The sequence below is a fragment of the Halichoerus grypus genome, chromosome 2 (assembly GCF_964656455.1).
Source record: "Halichoerus grypus chromosome 2, mHalGry1.hap1.1, whole genome shotgun sequence".
Lineage (NCBI taxonomy): Eukaryota > Metazoa > Chordata > Mammalia > Carnivora > Phocidae > Halichoerus > Halichoerus grypus.
In genome coordinates this window covers 28,732,173-28,747,171 of record NC_135713.1, presented here as the reverse complement: position 1 = coordinate 28,747,171, position 14,999 = coordinate 28,732,173, and the positions used below count along the sequence as shown (strand labels likewise).

At 33.8% G+C, this 14,999-nt stretch overlaps 1 protein-coding gene across 5 annotated transcripts in view; it reads right to left on the bottom strand.

Moving 5' to 3' along the window:
• Positions 1-14,999, bottom strand: part of NIPBL (NIPBL cohesin loading factor) — a 200,222-nt gene that overhangs the window by 101,220 nt on the left and 84,003 nt on the right. For all 5 annotated transcript variants that reach the window (XM_036074669.2, XM_078066647.1, XM_078066650.1 and 2 more), the window contains exons 2-5: positions 8,107-8,249; positions 5,914-6,079; positions 3,438-3,565; positions 26-125 (exon numbers count right to left, since the gene is read on the bottom strand). In XM_036074669.2, the coding sequence (XP_035930562.2) occupies positions 26-125; positions 3,438-3,565; positions 5,914-6,079; positions 8,107-8,170 (458 nt within the window). In that variant the 5' untranslated portion in view covers positions 8,171-8,249. The remainder of the gene's footprint in view (positions 1-25; positions 126-3,437; positions 3,566-5,913; positions 6,080-8,106; positions 8,250-14,999) is intronic.

The window sequence follows — 14,999 nt, the reverse complement described above, 5'->3', positions numbered from 1 at the left end:
CTTCATAAAATGATGCATATATTACCTGGAGGGGCTATGTGAGATAGTGGTTTGTTGATAATTGGAAGATGCAGGACTACTGTGCATGGAATTCTGAGAAAGTTTATACTGAGACATCATCATTCCTACATAGCACATAAAAATGGAAAACATGTTATTTTCTTTTAATGGTAAAATGTCTTTTAAATAATTTAAAGCAATTGCTCTATCACAAACATTCAAAAGATCTTTCTGTTCAGAGACAGGTATTTAATTAAAAAAAATTTTTTTTTTATTTGCTTACTTACGGTCCTATCATTTAGCTTTACTTTGATTTAATTTAATTTAAATTCAATTATTTAGACATTTTAAAATTAAAGATAAAATCTATGATTAACCCTGAACTTTCTTATGATATGTATAGCTAATCTTTTGGGGATTACAAGCATCACATTATATTCCCAAATTCCATTATTAATTTTCTTTGAAAAGAAGCTTTAGAAGTCACTTTATCTAACCTCTGACCAAATACTATACTGACCAAATACTACACAATTCCTCCTACAACAGGTTGTCGTTGGGTAGTTTTTCCATTACATGGAATACTTTATTACAGACATCTCCAGTCTTTAGAAGCTTCATTTCACAACACTACTTGTTTCACTGTGATTCAGATCTCAGTTTTAAAAGAATACTATTTTATTGAGGGGTCCAAAGTTTTGAGTTGCTGCAATTTCCATCTGAATGTTCTGAAGTGAAACAGAATGCTCCTATTCCTTCTTCCACAATAATCCTTTGCCACACAGTAAGGATTAAATGAATATTTGATTAAAGAATGAAAACGTGAGGATAGCTTTCAGATTCTCATGTTTCTTTTTAAGCTAGACATTGTTCCTTCAATTATTACACAAATGACATTTTGTTATATAGGAGATGCAGAAAAATTCAGTTATTTAGACATTTTAAAATTAAAGATAAAATCTATGACTGACCCTGAACTTTCTTATGATATGTATAGCTAATCTTTTGGGAAGTTACAAGCATCACATTATATTCCCAAATTCCATTTCCTGCTACTGATATGAAAAGTGCCTTTCACCAAAAACATTCAAACAGAAGTTACATGTTCATTTGCCAGTAATACTGCAGTAGGGATTCTAGTTCTAAAACAGCAGCTGAATGAGACGAGGGCTCAAAATCACCTCAGAATCTACCACTAATAATGTGTTTTCTTTTATATGCAGTCTAAATTAACTTCTGAGCTTTCTCTTCCAACTCAATTCAGTAGTAAATCATATGTTCCATAGCTTAATAATTTAATTACTATAATTACTGTTTTTTTTTTTTGAGAGGGAGGGCAATCCTCTATGAGATGAGAGTTAAAAAAATGTTTCCCCTGAATTAACAGTCTGAGACAAGCTAGAATTACTAGTTTGACAGCAATGGCTTTATTTTAAAAAGGGGGCAAATGAAATTTCTAACAGTCCTTTCTGATTATCTCAAAGTTCCAAGGAACTATGAATAAAGTGATTTGCATATTATTAAATTTGCTCCATATGTGTGACTCACATTTACATTTAGCAACCAAGAATCACCCTTTTAAATTTTAAAGCCAAATATCACCAGGGAAACGCTTAGAAAAAAATCATAACACACAATGAATCAATTCATTTTTTAATGCTAAGTTTATGTTTTCACAAAGTATGATATGGAGAAATCAATGTTTTTGACTAAAATATAAGTGCATGTAGTATAAAATACAAAATGTGTGACTGAAAGGTAAATACTCTCAAAAAAAAATTTTTTTTTTAAAGATTTTTATTTATTTATTGAGAGAGCTAATGATAGAGAGAGCATGAGAGGGGGGAGAGTCAGAGGGAGAAGCAGACTCCCCGTTGAACAGGGAGCCCGATGCGGGACTCGATCCTGGGACTCCAGGTTCATGACCTGAGCACTGAAGGCAGTCGCTTAAACAACTGAGCCACCCAGGCACCCATTTCTCAAAGTTTTTTATTAGAGTGATTTACTACCCAAATTAAATATTTAAAAAAATGTTACAAAATGTAGTATAAATAGCTTTGGAAGATGTCCTTTATTCAATTTTATATCTACTCACATTATCTTATGCTTAATGCTCCTATCCTGTAAGTTTTTCTTCCAATCAATGATCTCTCCATATTTTCTTTCATTACAACATTCTTCCAGAGCATTTAATTCTAGATTTACTTCTCACCATTACTATCTGTCTCCTCCTACTGCAACCTAGCTTGTTGGTTCTGGTGAACATACAGTATTGTCCTGCAGACCTGCCTTCAATTTGCAGGAAGGGGAGTTTGGGAAGAAGCATTTCCATAGATTCACTTTGGGGAATGGACAATATGCAACTGCTTTAAAAACACAACTCACACTCAAATACACAAAATTAACAAATACTATTTAAAAAACAAGACAAAACTAGGAAATGGAGTGGAGGGCTTCATGGAGGTACTGCCAATAAATCTAGCAATTTTTTTTTTTTTAAAGATTTTATTACTTATTTGAGAGAGAATGAGAGAGAGAGAGAGAGCATGGGGGGGGAGGGTCAGAGGGAGAAGCAGACCCCCTGCTGAGCAGGGAGCCTGATGCGGGACTCGATCCAGGGACTCCAGGATCATGACCTGAGCCGAAGGCAGTCGCTTAACCAACTGAGCCACCCAGGCGCCCAGCAATATTCTTGAATACAATTCATCAGTTTACTAAGCTGGGCCTGAGTTGTCTAAACTACTCCCTTCTGACTATTTTAATCTTGAGAGCCAGATAAGTACTTGGGCTTGAAAGATTCAGTACAAATGCTCATGGGTACTCCCTGACTACATACAAATTTTATCTATATTGAAATATCATATTTTTATGCTTTTTATATTATTTATTAGTTATTATTTATTATAAATAGATTTTTCCTTAGTAATACTTATAAACCTACTTTTCTATTGCTAAGGCGACAGAAGTGTTAAACCAATTTACTATATAACTATGAATGTAATCATCAGTACTAAAACTAATACTTGGCATAATTAGTTATACAAATACTGCATGTTGAAAAGCTCTGCAAATATTTTTATTATATGATTAATGAAAAGACTCCTTTCATACCAATGCCATGATTTTCTAAAATAAAAAAAGACTTCTAAACCTCTTTGATTAAGTAAACGAATGCATTCTGAAATATCTAACAAAATATGCTTTAGCTTTGTCTAATTCCCAAGGAATTTAGTTACATATTAAACTGCAAGAATATTAACATCCATTTAGTTTCCTTCTTGTTCTTGGCTGGATTCAAGGTATCAACTTATCAACACAGCATTCAATGATGATAGGCTACCTTATTAAAGGAGACACTTGAATTTAATTACATGTGAAACAAGCTCTGACAAGAGACCCACAAAAAGTACAATATGAAATTCAATGAAAAACCTCACCACTTTGTACATATCTGTTCTGCATACTTTTCTCCCTGAAAACATTAGGACTCCTTGCCAGGACGGCCTGCAACAAGACTGGTATGTCGCCTTCTGGATCATCACTGCCAAGGTTATCTTTCAACTCTCTGGAATTAAAAAAATAAACATAAAAAATGAGAATAGTGATTAAGAATCCCCTATTCTATATTAGTTAGATAGCAATTCACTAGTGAAATTCAGAAAAGACTGAGGTAGAAAATCAAGAACTTATAGCATTAAAAAAAAAAAAATCACAAAAGATGTCCAACAACTTCATGGATTTTTGAAGATGCTATTCCTGGCATAGAATTAGCAAAAATGACAGGGAGGAGTTCTTCTAAGGAAAACTTTGTTTCCCTATTTTAAACAGAGGAAAAAAAAAAAAAGCCCTGAACATGATTTTATGGAACTATGAGTTTATTTAAGAATGTTCATATTAGTTTCAAAGTAGAAAACAGAATCAACTTTAAACTATTCAAAATAATGAAAGGGTACAATGATGATAATTATGCACAGAAGCTGATGTTCGGACTTGGAATATATTTTCTCTCTTACATTTGAATATGAGCCTGCCTTTTTGAGAATGTCCTCTGAATGAAATAATGCTGCCACACTGGTTAAGACAAGACCCAGAGATTATGTAACTTTTCCATCTAATATTCTTTTCTCAAATAAAGTCATCAGGGAGCAAAAAAACCGCCTAGCAAGTGGTTAAGCTTAGTTGTAATTTTCAATAAACTTAAAAGTAAGTAGCAAATTAAATTTACAACTATGGAACTTAAATGATAAAATTAAATATAGTGTTTTTAATTTTACATTTTATAGGTCTCTGTTCCACTCATTAAACCTAATAACAAAGATGTATAAAAATGATGTCCAATGATAAATTTCAATAAATTTCTGGGGGCAGTCTTAAAGCAGCTTTCCATAAAATAAATCATAAATGTATATGTGCTATTTCCCTTATCTTTTTAAATATTTGGTGATAATTGTTAAGTATGTATAGATATAGAAGTGATATAATATTTAGACACTGAAGAATTTCTGGAGTGACAAAATATTAGTATTAGACTTCCTTCTGATTTTTACTATTTCTCATTTTCTCCATCAGAAAATTCACATTTAGTATATTACTGTAAGAGTCATCATGTCTCCATTATAATGTGCTTTATCCTCATTCCTCTAAATAATGAATCTTTAAATTAAAAAGCAAAAATTAGGGGCGCCTGGGTGGCTCAGTCGGTTGAGCTCTTGATTTGGCTTAGGTCATGATCTCAGGGTCCTGGGACTGGCCCCTGTGTTGGGCTCCCTGCTCAGCGGGCAGTCTGCTTGAAGATTCTTTCTCTCCCTCTGCCTCTCCCTACCCCTCACACACACACTCTCTCTCAAATAAATAAATCTTAAAAAAATAAAAAGCAAAAATTAAAGAAAGGATACATGAGTACCACTGTATAAATGAGATGTGAAGGGATAAGAATGGGAGTTTTAACTTTTTTTTTTTTTAAGATTTTAAGTAATCTCTACACCCAATGTGGGGCTCGAACTTAAAACCCTGAGATCAAGAGTCACATGCTCTTATCGACTGAGCCAGCCAGGCACCCCGAGGGATTTAACTTTTTATACATTTTTGTGTTGTTTAGATATTATAAATATGTACTAGTTCTGTAGTAAAAATTTTTTAAAGTATACTCATATGCAAAAATTTTCTAAATAAGCTATATAATTTATGTTTATATTATTTTTTAAAAATCTACTGGGTGAAAATACACACTTAGGTTCAGATGATATGATAAATCCTGGGAAAAATTACTCCCAATTTTGTAGTAGCCATCCATGGAGTCAGTCCTTGAGTTTTGGTTAACTTCCCATGGAAAGTATGTGAGCCTATTCCAAATAAAGCTAACAGATTATAGTCAGTAGTATTTGGGAATTCTAATCACTCTAGCATTATCAAGGAGGAGACGGCTTCTTGAGCAACTTTAGACCTCCTTGCACAGATCCACCTTGACGAATCCCAAAATTATTCAAAGAGTTGAAAAGACCTTCATATAGCTACATGGGTCAGAACTACTGTCTCAAAATAACTATGGCCTATTTAAATCTCACTGTAAGGCTCATTTGGATATTCATATATTTTATTTTTAAATAAAAGGGTTTTTTTGTTTATTTATTTATTTGACATAGAGAGAGAAAGAGAGCACAAGCATGGGGAGCGGCAGAGGGAGAGGGAGGAGCCAACTCCCTGCTGAGCAGGGAGCCCGATGTGGGGGCTCAATCCCAGTATCCCGAGATCATGCCCTGAGCTGAAGGCAGATGCTTAACCCCACTGAGTCACCCAGGTGCCCCATTCATATATTTTAAAATTAAACTGTTTGTAAATTTTCTGAAATAAAGGATAAAACCAGGAATACTGACTCTCTTAGACCAAAACCTTTCACTTTTAAATTATACTTACATGTGATCTGTTGATACCTGGTTGAGGCTATGGACAAGCTGTGAAACCAAATTATCATCCCTACAGGCCAAAAGGCAGTTCACCTCTTCTGCTATTCGTGCATTAAAGAGAAGGCTCTTTGTAGTTGTAGCAGGTAAAGGGGATGGAAGAGGCAGCTGGTTCAGGACTATTTGGAATAAAATCAGATTATTAGAAATTGAGTGCCTGTAAGAAGTCTTTTTATATTATTTGCTTATAAAATATTTGCTTCCAAGTATTTTGGGATTAAAAATAAGTTATAAATATCAATGGGACAAATTATCAAAAGGCATTCTACCTCTCCCCAAAAAAACCAATCAACTCTGTAAAACCCTAAAACATCACTTGGGCAATAAAAGAGTTTATTAGTCCCTAAGAATAAAACTCAACTCCTTTATATGCATGACTTTTCATATCTTAAATCTTTATTCATTTAATAAATGAGAAGCCAAAAAGGTAGGGTTAAAAAGTAACTTCTAAGAATTGAGAATACATTAATTAATCTCATTTATTTTTGCTTCTGAGATTTATCAGAATCACTAGTAATCCCACATAAATAAACCAAGTAATTATACCCAACTCTTCACCTGATATCTACACAAGTAATATGTTTTTAAAAAGCTTAAGTATATATTTAAAAAATATAGATCACTTTAGCAGAAGAACATTCATTATGGAATAGGGATTCTGGTGGAAGCCAACTATCTAAGGAATTATGCTTTCAGTTATAAATTCCTAAATAGTTCTCTCCTCTCTTTATTCTAGTCTAACAGAAAACAAAAGGACATGAATGTTTATATAGTAGTTTAAATCCAGCTATTTACTGTCTCTTCACATAATGGAAATCTATTCATTTGTCTAAAGTAAAAGTTAAGAAAGTTAACTAAAGTATCTTTGTTTTTGGCTTAATTTCTAATACCTATACAGTGTAACAGGCTGCTCAGCCCCAGTGGCTAATAATAGGTTTTTTATTAATAAAAATACAGGAAACAAATTATTACTTAATAAACAGGGTTTATTGGGCAAACTTTTAAAATATAAGGTACAGTTGAGATAATGGGGAGGACAACCAAAAATAAATCCCTGGTAGTATATCTGATTTGGCACTTCTACATATCATATGAATTTGTGCCTTACCTGTAACAAAGTGACAACAAAAACTAAACACAGTTTCAGAAGTTTTCTTACCTGCATTATCCTAATTCCACCACTTTCTTATTCAGATTTCACAAATTAGCCATGTTAGTTTCCTAACCCCAAAGCTATAGGCTATTAACTATTTTATTCCCATTAAAACCAGGTGGAAATTAACAACAGGAAAATAATATTAAGGACTACTGAACACAGATAAAAATACTTCTTAAAGTTATTTCCTCATAGCTCCTTTACTATAAAGCCCCAACGTTTGCATAATGTGATGTCCTCACCTTCTACTTTTCTCTCTCCTATCTCTTTTTCCCTTTATTTACTCAGATAGGATGACATAGGGACTAACACTATGGGTTGTTTTTGTACCATTACCCAGGGATTAAGAATTAAGAGTTAGAGTGGGCTACCATAAGAAAGAGTCCCTAAAAAACTGTGTTACACTAAGTAAATCTCAAAAGAATGACAGAATTCTTTGAACTTAAATGATCAGAGTAAAATGGGCTGCTGATATCTATGACAAATTCCAACAGATTACTGAAGATGACATCCAAAATGACCATTGCTAAGAAATCAGATTAAGTTGGGCTATCAAACCTTCTTCTTTAAAGGACAGTTTCAGTTATTTCTAGAAGTGCTTTTTAAAAAGTCTACATTTGCTCCTATATGCAAATCCATGCTTCTTCAGTTTTGATTTTTCTTTAATGCTTTGTCTCATCTTTGGTCTTTACTTTTGCATTTATCCCTTTATCATGTAAGACCTTTAAACAAACAAATACCACCATTTCTTAATGCATCCTTAGGATGAAACAGAAGTGAAGGTCTTCTCTATTAGCTGACTATACTAATTTTGTTACTTTCACATGCACGCCAATAAACCAAAGGAAATGATGATATTTGTCATTCAAAATCTAGTATCTTAAATAATTTGTTATTTATGACAATTACAAATAATTTTTTCTACAGTCTCTCTTAAAATCATTGTTAATTCAGAATAGAATATAAACTAGATAAATCAAGCAAACTTACGGTCTGTGAGACTAGCAATCCCCGCAAGAGTAGTGATGGGGACATGGGGCATATCCCCATTCATCCTGAAGTTCTGGAATGGTGTTGCCTATAAAAGTACTTAGTTCAGGTGCCAGCTGTCATTACTTCCCATTTCCCAAACACTGCAACAAAAAACAGACAATTATTTGTAAAAATATGTCAAATATAATACTATTAGGGAAATGTCTATAAAAAATAAGATTTTCTGGGGTGCCTGGGTGGCTCAGTCGTTAAGCGTCTGCCTTCAGCTCAGGTCATGATCCCAGGGTCCTGGGATTGAGCCCCACATCGGGCTCCCTGCTCAGCGGGAAGCCTGCTTCTCCCTCTCCTGCTTCCCCTGCTTGTGTTCCCCTCTCTCGCTGTGTCTCTCTCTGTCAAATAAATAAATAAAAATCTTAAAAAAAAAAAAAAAGATTTTCTGTTTTTCTTGTTTCTTAATCTATATAACAATAATAGCTACCATTCATATATACTTCCCATATATTAGGCCCTGCAAAATGCTTTGCATATATTTACTCATTTAGTTCTCACAACAATAATGTAAGGTAGGTACTATTATTTTCTGAATTTTACTGATGAGGAAATTAATTTACAGGGAGTTTAAAGTAACTTGTGGAGGAAAGAACAGAACCCAAGCAATCTGGTTCAAGAGTCCGTGTAACCAGTAGGCTACATTACTAAACTGGGATACTCAGTTTTGACAAGCACTATAATTCTCCATATCATAGACACATTAAAATCTAGCTTCAACTTGCCTTGCTAGCTATGTCTCTCACTACTCTTCTACATAAACCATCCTCTTCAATCAAGCTGATCAGATTATCTTGAACCTACCTTGTGTTTTCACATTTTTATTTATTTCCTTATATATCTCCCTACCTAGATAGCCCATCCATACTTTAGTCCAAATCCTGTAATTCTTCAAGATCTAGGGCAAGTTCCTACTACTTCATGAAACCTCAGACAAATTCAGCTAAAAGCCTACCTTAATCTAACCTTCACTTATAGCTCAATCAATATTCTTTTGTAAATATATATTCCTTTGTGACAATTTTTGAAACTTGTCTTGTTTCATTCTTATATAATGTTCATATACTTACCCTGTATTCCCAATTACCACTGCATGCTTCTTAATATCAACCAATCACATAATTAATACATAACCACAGAAAGGGCAGAGAAATGCTTTAACATCTTAATGTTCCTGTATGACTTAGCTGACTTAAATATTCAGTTTTTATAATGTAATTCCGTGTTTGTCTGTGTGTATAGACATTCTGTAAAATTCCTGAATACGTTTTCCATTCTGTTCAATGTCCCCAAATTTTTCTCATCTTAATTTCAACATGTGGCTTTCTGGAACCTTTATCTTTCCTTTAACAGTGTCCTTGTTGAAGAACCTTTTTTGAAGTATACAAATTTTAATAATGTGCACATTAATCAAAGATATGCCTTTATTAAATAACTTTATAAGTTCATCAGTAAATAGAAGTCTGCATGTCAACTAAAACACAGTGCTACAATAGAAAACTAAATTACAATTTTCAGTTTAAACATTTTTTGAGATTCTATTTCCTTGTTAGTTAAAAGAACCTTTAAGTTTTCTGAATTGTAAACTTCAAAACAGTGAAATGATATAACACGAATAACTCCTCTTACTCATATATCTTAATGCAACTTTGCAAATAAAATTTTTTTAAAAGTAGAAGTATATAGGGGCACCTGGGTGGCTCAGTCAGTTAAGCGTCTGATTCTTGGTTTCAGCTCAGGTCATGATCTCATGGGTCGTGGGATCGAGCCCCACGACGAGAAGGGAGTCTGTGGGGACTCTGCTTGAAAGAGTCTCTCCCTCTGCCCTTCTCCCCCCACTCTCTCTCAAATAAATAAATCTTAAAAAAAAAAATAAAAGTAGAAGTATACAGGTAGCTAAAATTAAGAATTTTTTTCCCTCACTTTTATTATAGATATATGTTGACAGAAGTTCATAAAACATGTATGTATGCTTAACAGAGTTATAAAGTAAATATCCATAGAATGACCATCTGAAAAGTCAACACCTTAGTTCCTTCTAAGGTAACAACTACCTTGTCTCTTTAGTAATTATTTCTTTTTTTTTTCCTTACAGTTGTGTCCTTTATATGTACATTCTTTTCTAGTAGCCAGCCAAGGAAACAACTTGACTGCTTTCCTTTGATGAATGACTGACATAAAGTTTGCTAGTAGGAGCCTGCTGAAACGAAATAGTATAGGAAATAGCACAGGAAAAGGTATAGGAAAGATATAATTACTACTGGCTATCTTATAATTGTCCTTGCTATACTGTGGACTTTACTCTTTGAAGTTATTAATTTGATTCTTTAACAACACTAAAGAAATTTAAAGAAACACTATAAATTTAGCAGTTGTATCAAGCACTTAAAAAAAAAAATTTAAAACCTGACAGAAGTCACCAAAACACAAAACGCAACAGATTTTTTTTCTAAGTTTAGGCTAATAAAAAAGTTACAGTTGATGCTTAGTAATTAATGGAAAAAAGCAATTGCATGCAAATTATGTACAGAACAGCACAAAAACATCTTGTTATTCTTGTATGACTGTTGTAAATGTAAATTGCCATACTCAAGCAGATTAAGTAACAAGTGACCATGTTATTTATTTAATTCAGAGGACGGGAACCAATAGAGAACAATCTGCTAGAGGGTTCTATCGTGGGCTAACCAAGTTTATTCTGTTTTCCTAAATCCCAAGTAACATGTAAAGCCGACCCAACGATAGCCTGGAGTATTTTAGTCCAAAAATGATTTAATTAGTTACCACATATAAATTAGGAGATTAATAAATCTAACCACAGGATTGTTGTGCTTTTCTTAGTGATATAACAAGGCATGTTAATACTGTGATGTCAACTGAAAACTGGAAGTAAGTGGGGAAAGAAAGGAGAGCAACAATGCTTCCTCGGTTTAAAGAGCTTGTATAGACCGAGTAGGTGACTACTGACAAATATATTTATACCTCACTGCTGAACTACGCTGATTTCATTGGAAGCCAAGCTTCTGAAGAACAGCAGAAGACTTTGGTCGAAATGGACTTAAAATTTTAGCTAAAGTCACAGATGTTGATAAATATGAGTAATTTGTGGAAATGCTGCTGCCTATGCTGGAATGTGACCAGAGTCCATCAAGAAAGAGCATTCCTAGAGTTCTAAAAATGAATATACAGAACTCTAACTAACTAGACATGACATTTCTGGCTCTGGGTTGGGCAGTGTTTGGTCTACCTGGCTCTGTGAAAGTATACTGTCTTTCATGAAACTGCTGAAACTGAAGCTGAAAGTCATTATCTCTGGGGAACAATGTGTTCAGAAGGAAATGGTAACCAAATGGGAAAGGAGATTATAATGAGTCCTTTAGAACTGTCACTTAAGGCAGTGCTTTACTTACTTAAAATCTGTGAATGGTGACCAATTAGTGGATTATAAAATAAAATTAGTGGGTTGAGATCAACACTGAGAGGGATGGTAGGAATGGAAATATAAGTTTACATTGCACACTGCTTTGTGACTCCAGGTAAAATGTCTAATTGTGGGTCAACCAAGGCAAAGCAGTTTCAAAGTTGCCAACTGAAAGAAATAGAAGAGTGAATATAGAAGCCCACCTCCTGAGTGGTGATGAGAATGCAACAAAATAATGCATGTAAATCACTTGACATACTACCTGGCATATAGTAAGTGATCCAGAAAGTTAGTAGTGTTACTAACTGAAAAACACACATATGGGAAAACAGAGGAGAAACAAGGGTGAATTAGGGAAAAGGTGTCTTCAATAACACCCATAATCCCCACTTCTGAAAGATGTATTATAAATTATTTGAAATTCGAGTATATATTTCACCTTAGTATTACAAATATGTATAGCAGTCCTAGGCATACATACCCACAATTACTTAAATGATAAGGTAGCTGAAATAAATATTGGTAGTGAAAAGTAAGGAATAAAACCTAATCTTTGTAATACTAAGGACTAAATCAAATACAAACTAAGAAATCATTTACAGTTTATTTTAGAATGGCTTGGTTTAATTAAAATAATTCTTAATTAGTATAAGATATTATGGTAAATTCTCATTTCAACCCATTATATATGAATCTGATGTGGACATCTAAGCACTTGACAAGATTTTTAAAGGCTCTAGTTCTTTGCTCATTTAATTTCACTTTAAAACTTATGGTTTCTTCATACAAACAAAAGAAATGCAAATAAAAAATTATTGGTAGAAGTTATAATAATAATATTCAAATTGGGATGGATTTGGAATAAAAGGTGCTCTCACAATCTGATGGTAGATAAACTTTCCTGGACAGCCAGTGAGTGTACCCCATAGCCAAGAAATGTGTACAATCTTGTCTGAATAACTTCAATTCTTTAGTAGTGAAAAACACTAGAAATGATAACATTTATTGAGCATCTAGTTGGAGATGTCTAAAGTAGAAAGTTGGAAATTCCAGAACTGACAAAAAATGGTCAGAATTACAGCTATAGTTATGAAAATGATCCACAGAGGACTGATAACAGTTAAATTGTAATAGTAGGAGACAGGCAAGATACAAGGTAACATTGTGGGGGGAGACTTTTTTAGCACTTCTTATGTGTGGGACATTAACATATACCTTTCCTTAATTGTTACCAAAGTCAGAGGGTTATGAAGATTATCTCTATTTCACAGATGCAAAAATGAAGGCTCAGAGCCTAAACGCTTTGTCTGTGGTTATACAGACAGGACAGAACAGAGCTGGGATCTGAACTCAGATGTTTCTAACCAAACCTTATATTCTCATGAGTATCCGAAGAACATAAAACTGTGAAACATCTACATTGCTATGGCAAAAGGTAAAAGGTAAGGAAACTGTCCCTCAGAGAAACTGTGTGTTCAAGGTCTCACAGCTAGTAATTGACTGAGTCAAGACTAGAATACAAATGTTTGGATTTCTAGTTCAGTATTCTTTACACTATGTTGTCATCTTGCAGGATTATAACATTATAAATCAACCGAAATTCTATACATGTAGAATATTTAGCTAATTAACACCTTTCTTCCTTGCTAATGTTATTATTATACTATTTTTGGGTGGGGAGGGAAGGAGGGTTTTAAAACCAGAATATTTTTATTGTCTCAGTTTATATTACATCGAACAGTATAAGCTGCCTCAAATTCTTTTGGGAAACAAGTAGAATATAAATCCTAAATAGCCAGATAAGTAAATAAATAAATCTACGTTGTACTACTTACTATTTTAAACCGGTAACAGTGACTCCCTTGAGAGTGGCACCTCTCTAGCAGAATCCTTTCACTAGTCAAGCTACCTTCATATTCCTTTTCACTGCCTAAAATGTATTCAAGAACAAAATTTTCACATTCTAAGATACTCCCAAAAGATGTTCCTCAAATCCTAGCTCAAAAACAGTTCCCAATCAGCCACACTGTGAAAATTTTCACTTTTTTTTTCTTAAAAAGATTTTATTTAATCATTTGACAGAGAGTGCGCCAGCAGGGGGAGTGGCAGGCAGAGGGAGAGGGAGAAGCAGGCTCCCTGCTGAGCAGGGAGCCTGATGCGGGGCTCGATCCCAGGACCTCGGGATCACGATCTGAGCCGAAGGCAGACGCTTAACCGACTGAGCCACCCAGGTGCCCCTCACTTCTTTAAAACATTTCTATTTTTCTATAGTTCTAAGTTATTTCCATTAAATAAGAGAAATGCAAAATAAAAGCAAAAAGCACAGCACAGCTCTAATGCTCTCTTTGGACACATGCTTTGCTTCTGGAACCCTGAGCTCCCTGCAGCCACCATGCTGGATACCAATAAATGTGCATTATTCCTATGTGTATTCCAGTAACGCAGCTATATCCTAATGTATATAATATGTAATAGAAGAATATAGTTCCATTATTAAGTACTACTAGAAAGAGAAGTCACAAATCAGGCTGAAGTTTTAGGGTCTCTCAAAACTCATTTTAAAGAGTATGTGTATGTTCACTGAGAAGTATAATGATTAGTAAAACTTTATATATTTCTATAATCAGTTTTCTTCCTTGTTCTTACCAATTTATTTCACATGCATTTTTATACAAACCAACTTTAACAAAAGCTCATATTACTTTAAAAGGTCCCAGCTGATTATTATAGTTAAATTGACTAGCAGAGGCCTGCTGAGTAGTTATACAATGTCTAATCTTAACAAAATACGCAAAAATACAAGCTCCATCAGGAAAAAATAGTCCTGAGTCCTGGAGTTAATAGTTAATTTTTTCTTTTTTTACAGAGAGGCCATGGAAGAAATTTCCAAGTGCTGCTATGATTTGGGTTACTAATCCACGTCCCCACACCAAAAAATTTTATTTCTCACCCTCTTTTCCACTGCAAAAGAAACAGTCTATCTTAAGCCCCTAATAGAGGTTGAGACTGTAGCCTATACCATGAGACTATTTTCTACACAAAGATATTGGAAATGAAAAATCAAACAATGGAGATTTTATTTCTTTCTAAATGAGGTTTAGGTCTTAAAGAACTATGACAGTCAGATGTAGGTCTCAACTTCTGGCCATAACACATTTGATGATACATGATTGATTTAATCTGAAATAGAAGAGAAAATGCTTTTATGTGAAATCACTGAACGGTCCACAAGAGGGCACACCTTCAACTATAAAAATTCAAAATTCACTAAGAAATAAAGATCGCTTATTTTTAAAATTTTAATTCCAGTATGGTTTAATATACAGTGTTATATTAGTTTACAATATAGTGATTCAACAATTCCATACATTACTCAGTACTCATCAAGGTAAGTGTACTCTTCTTTTTTTTTTTTTAAGAT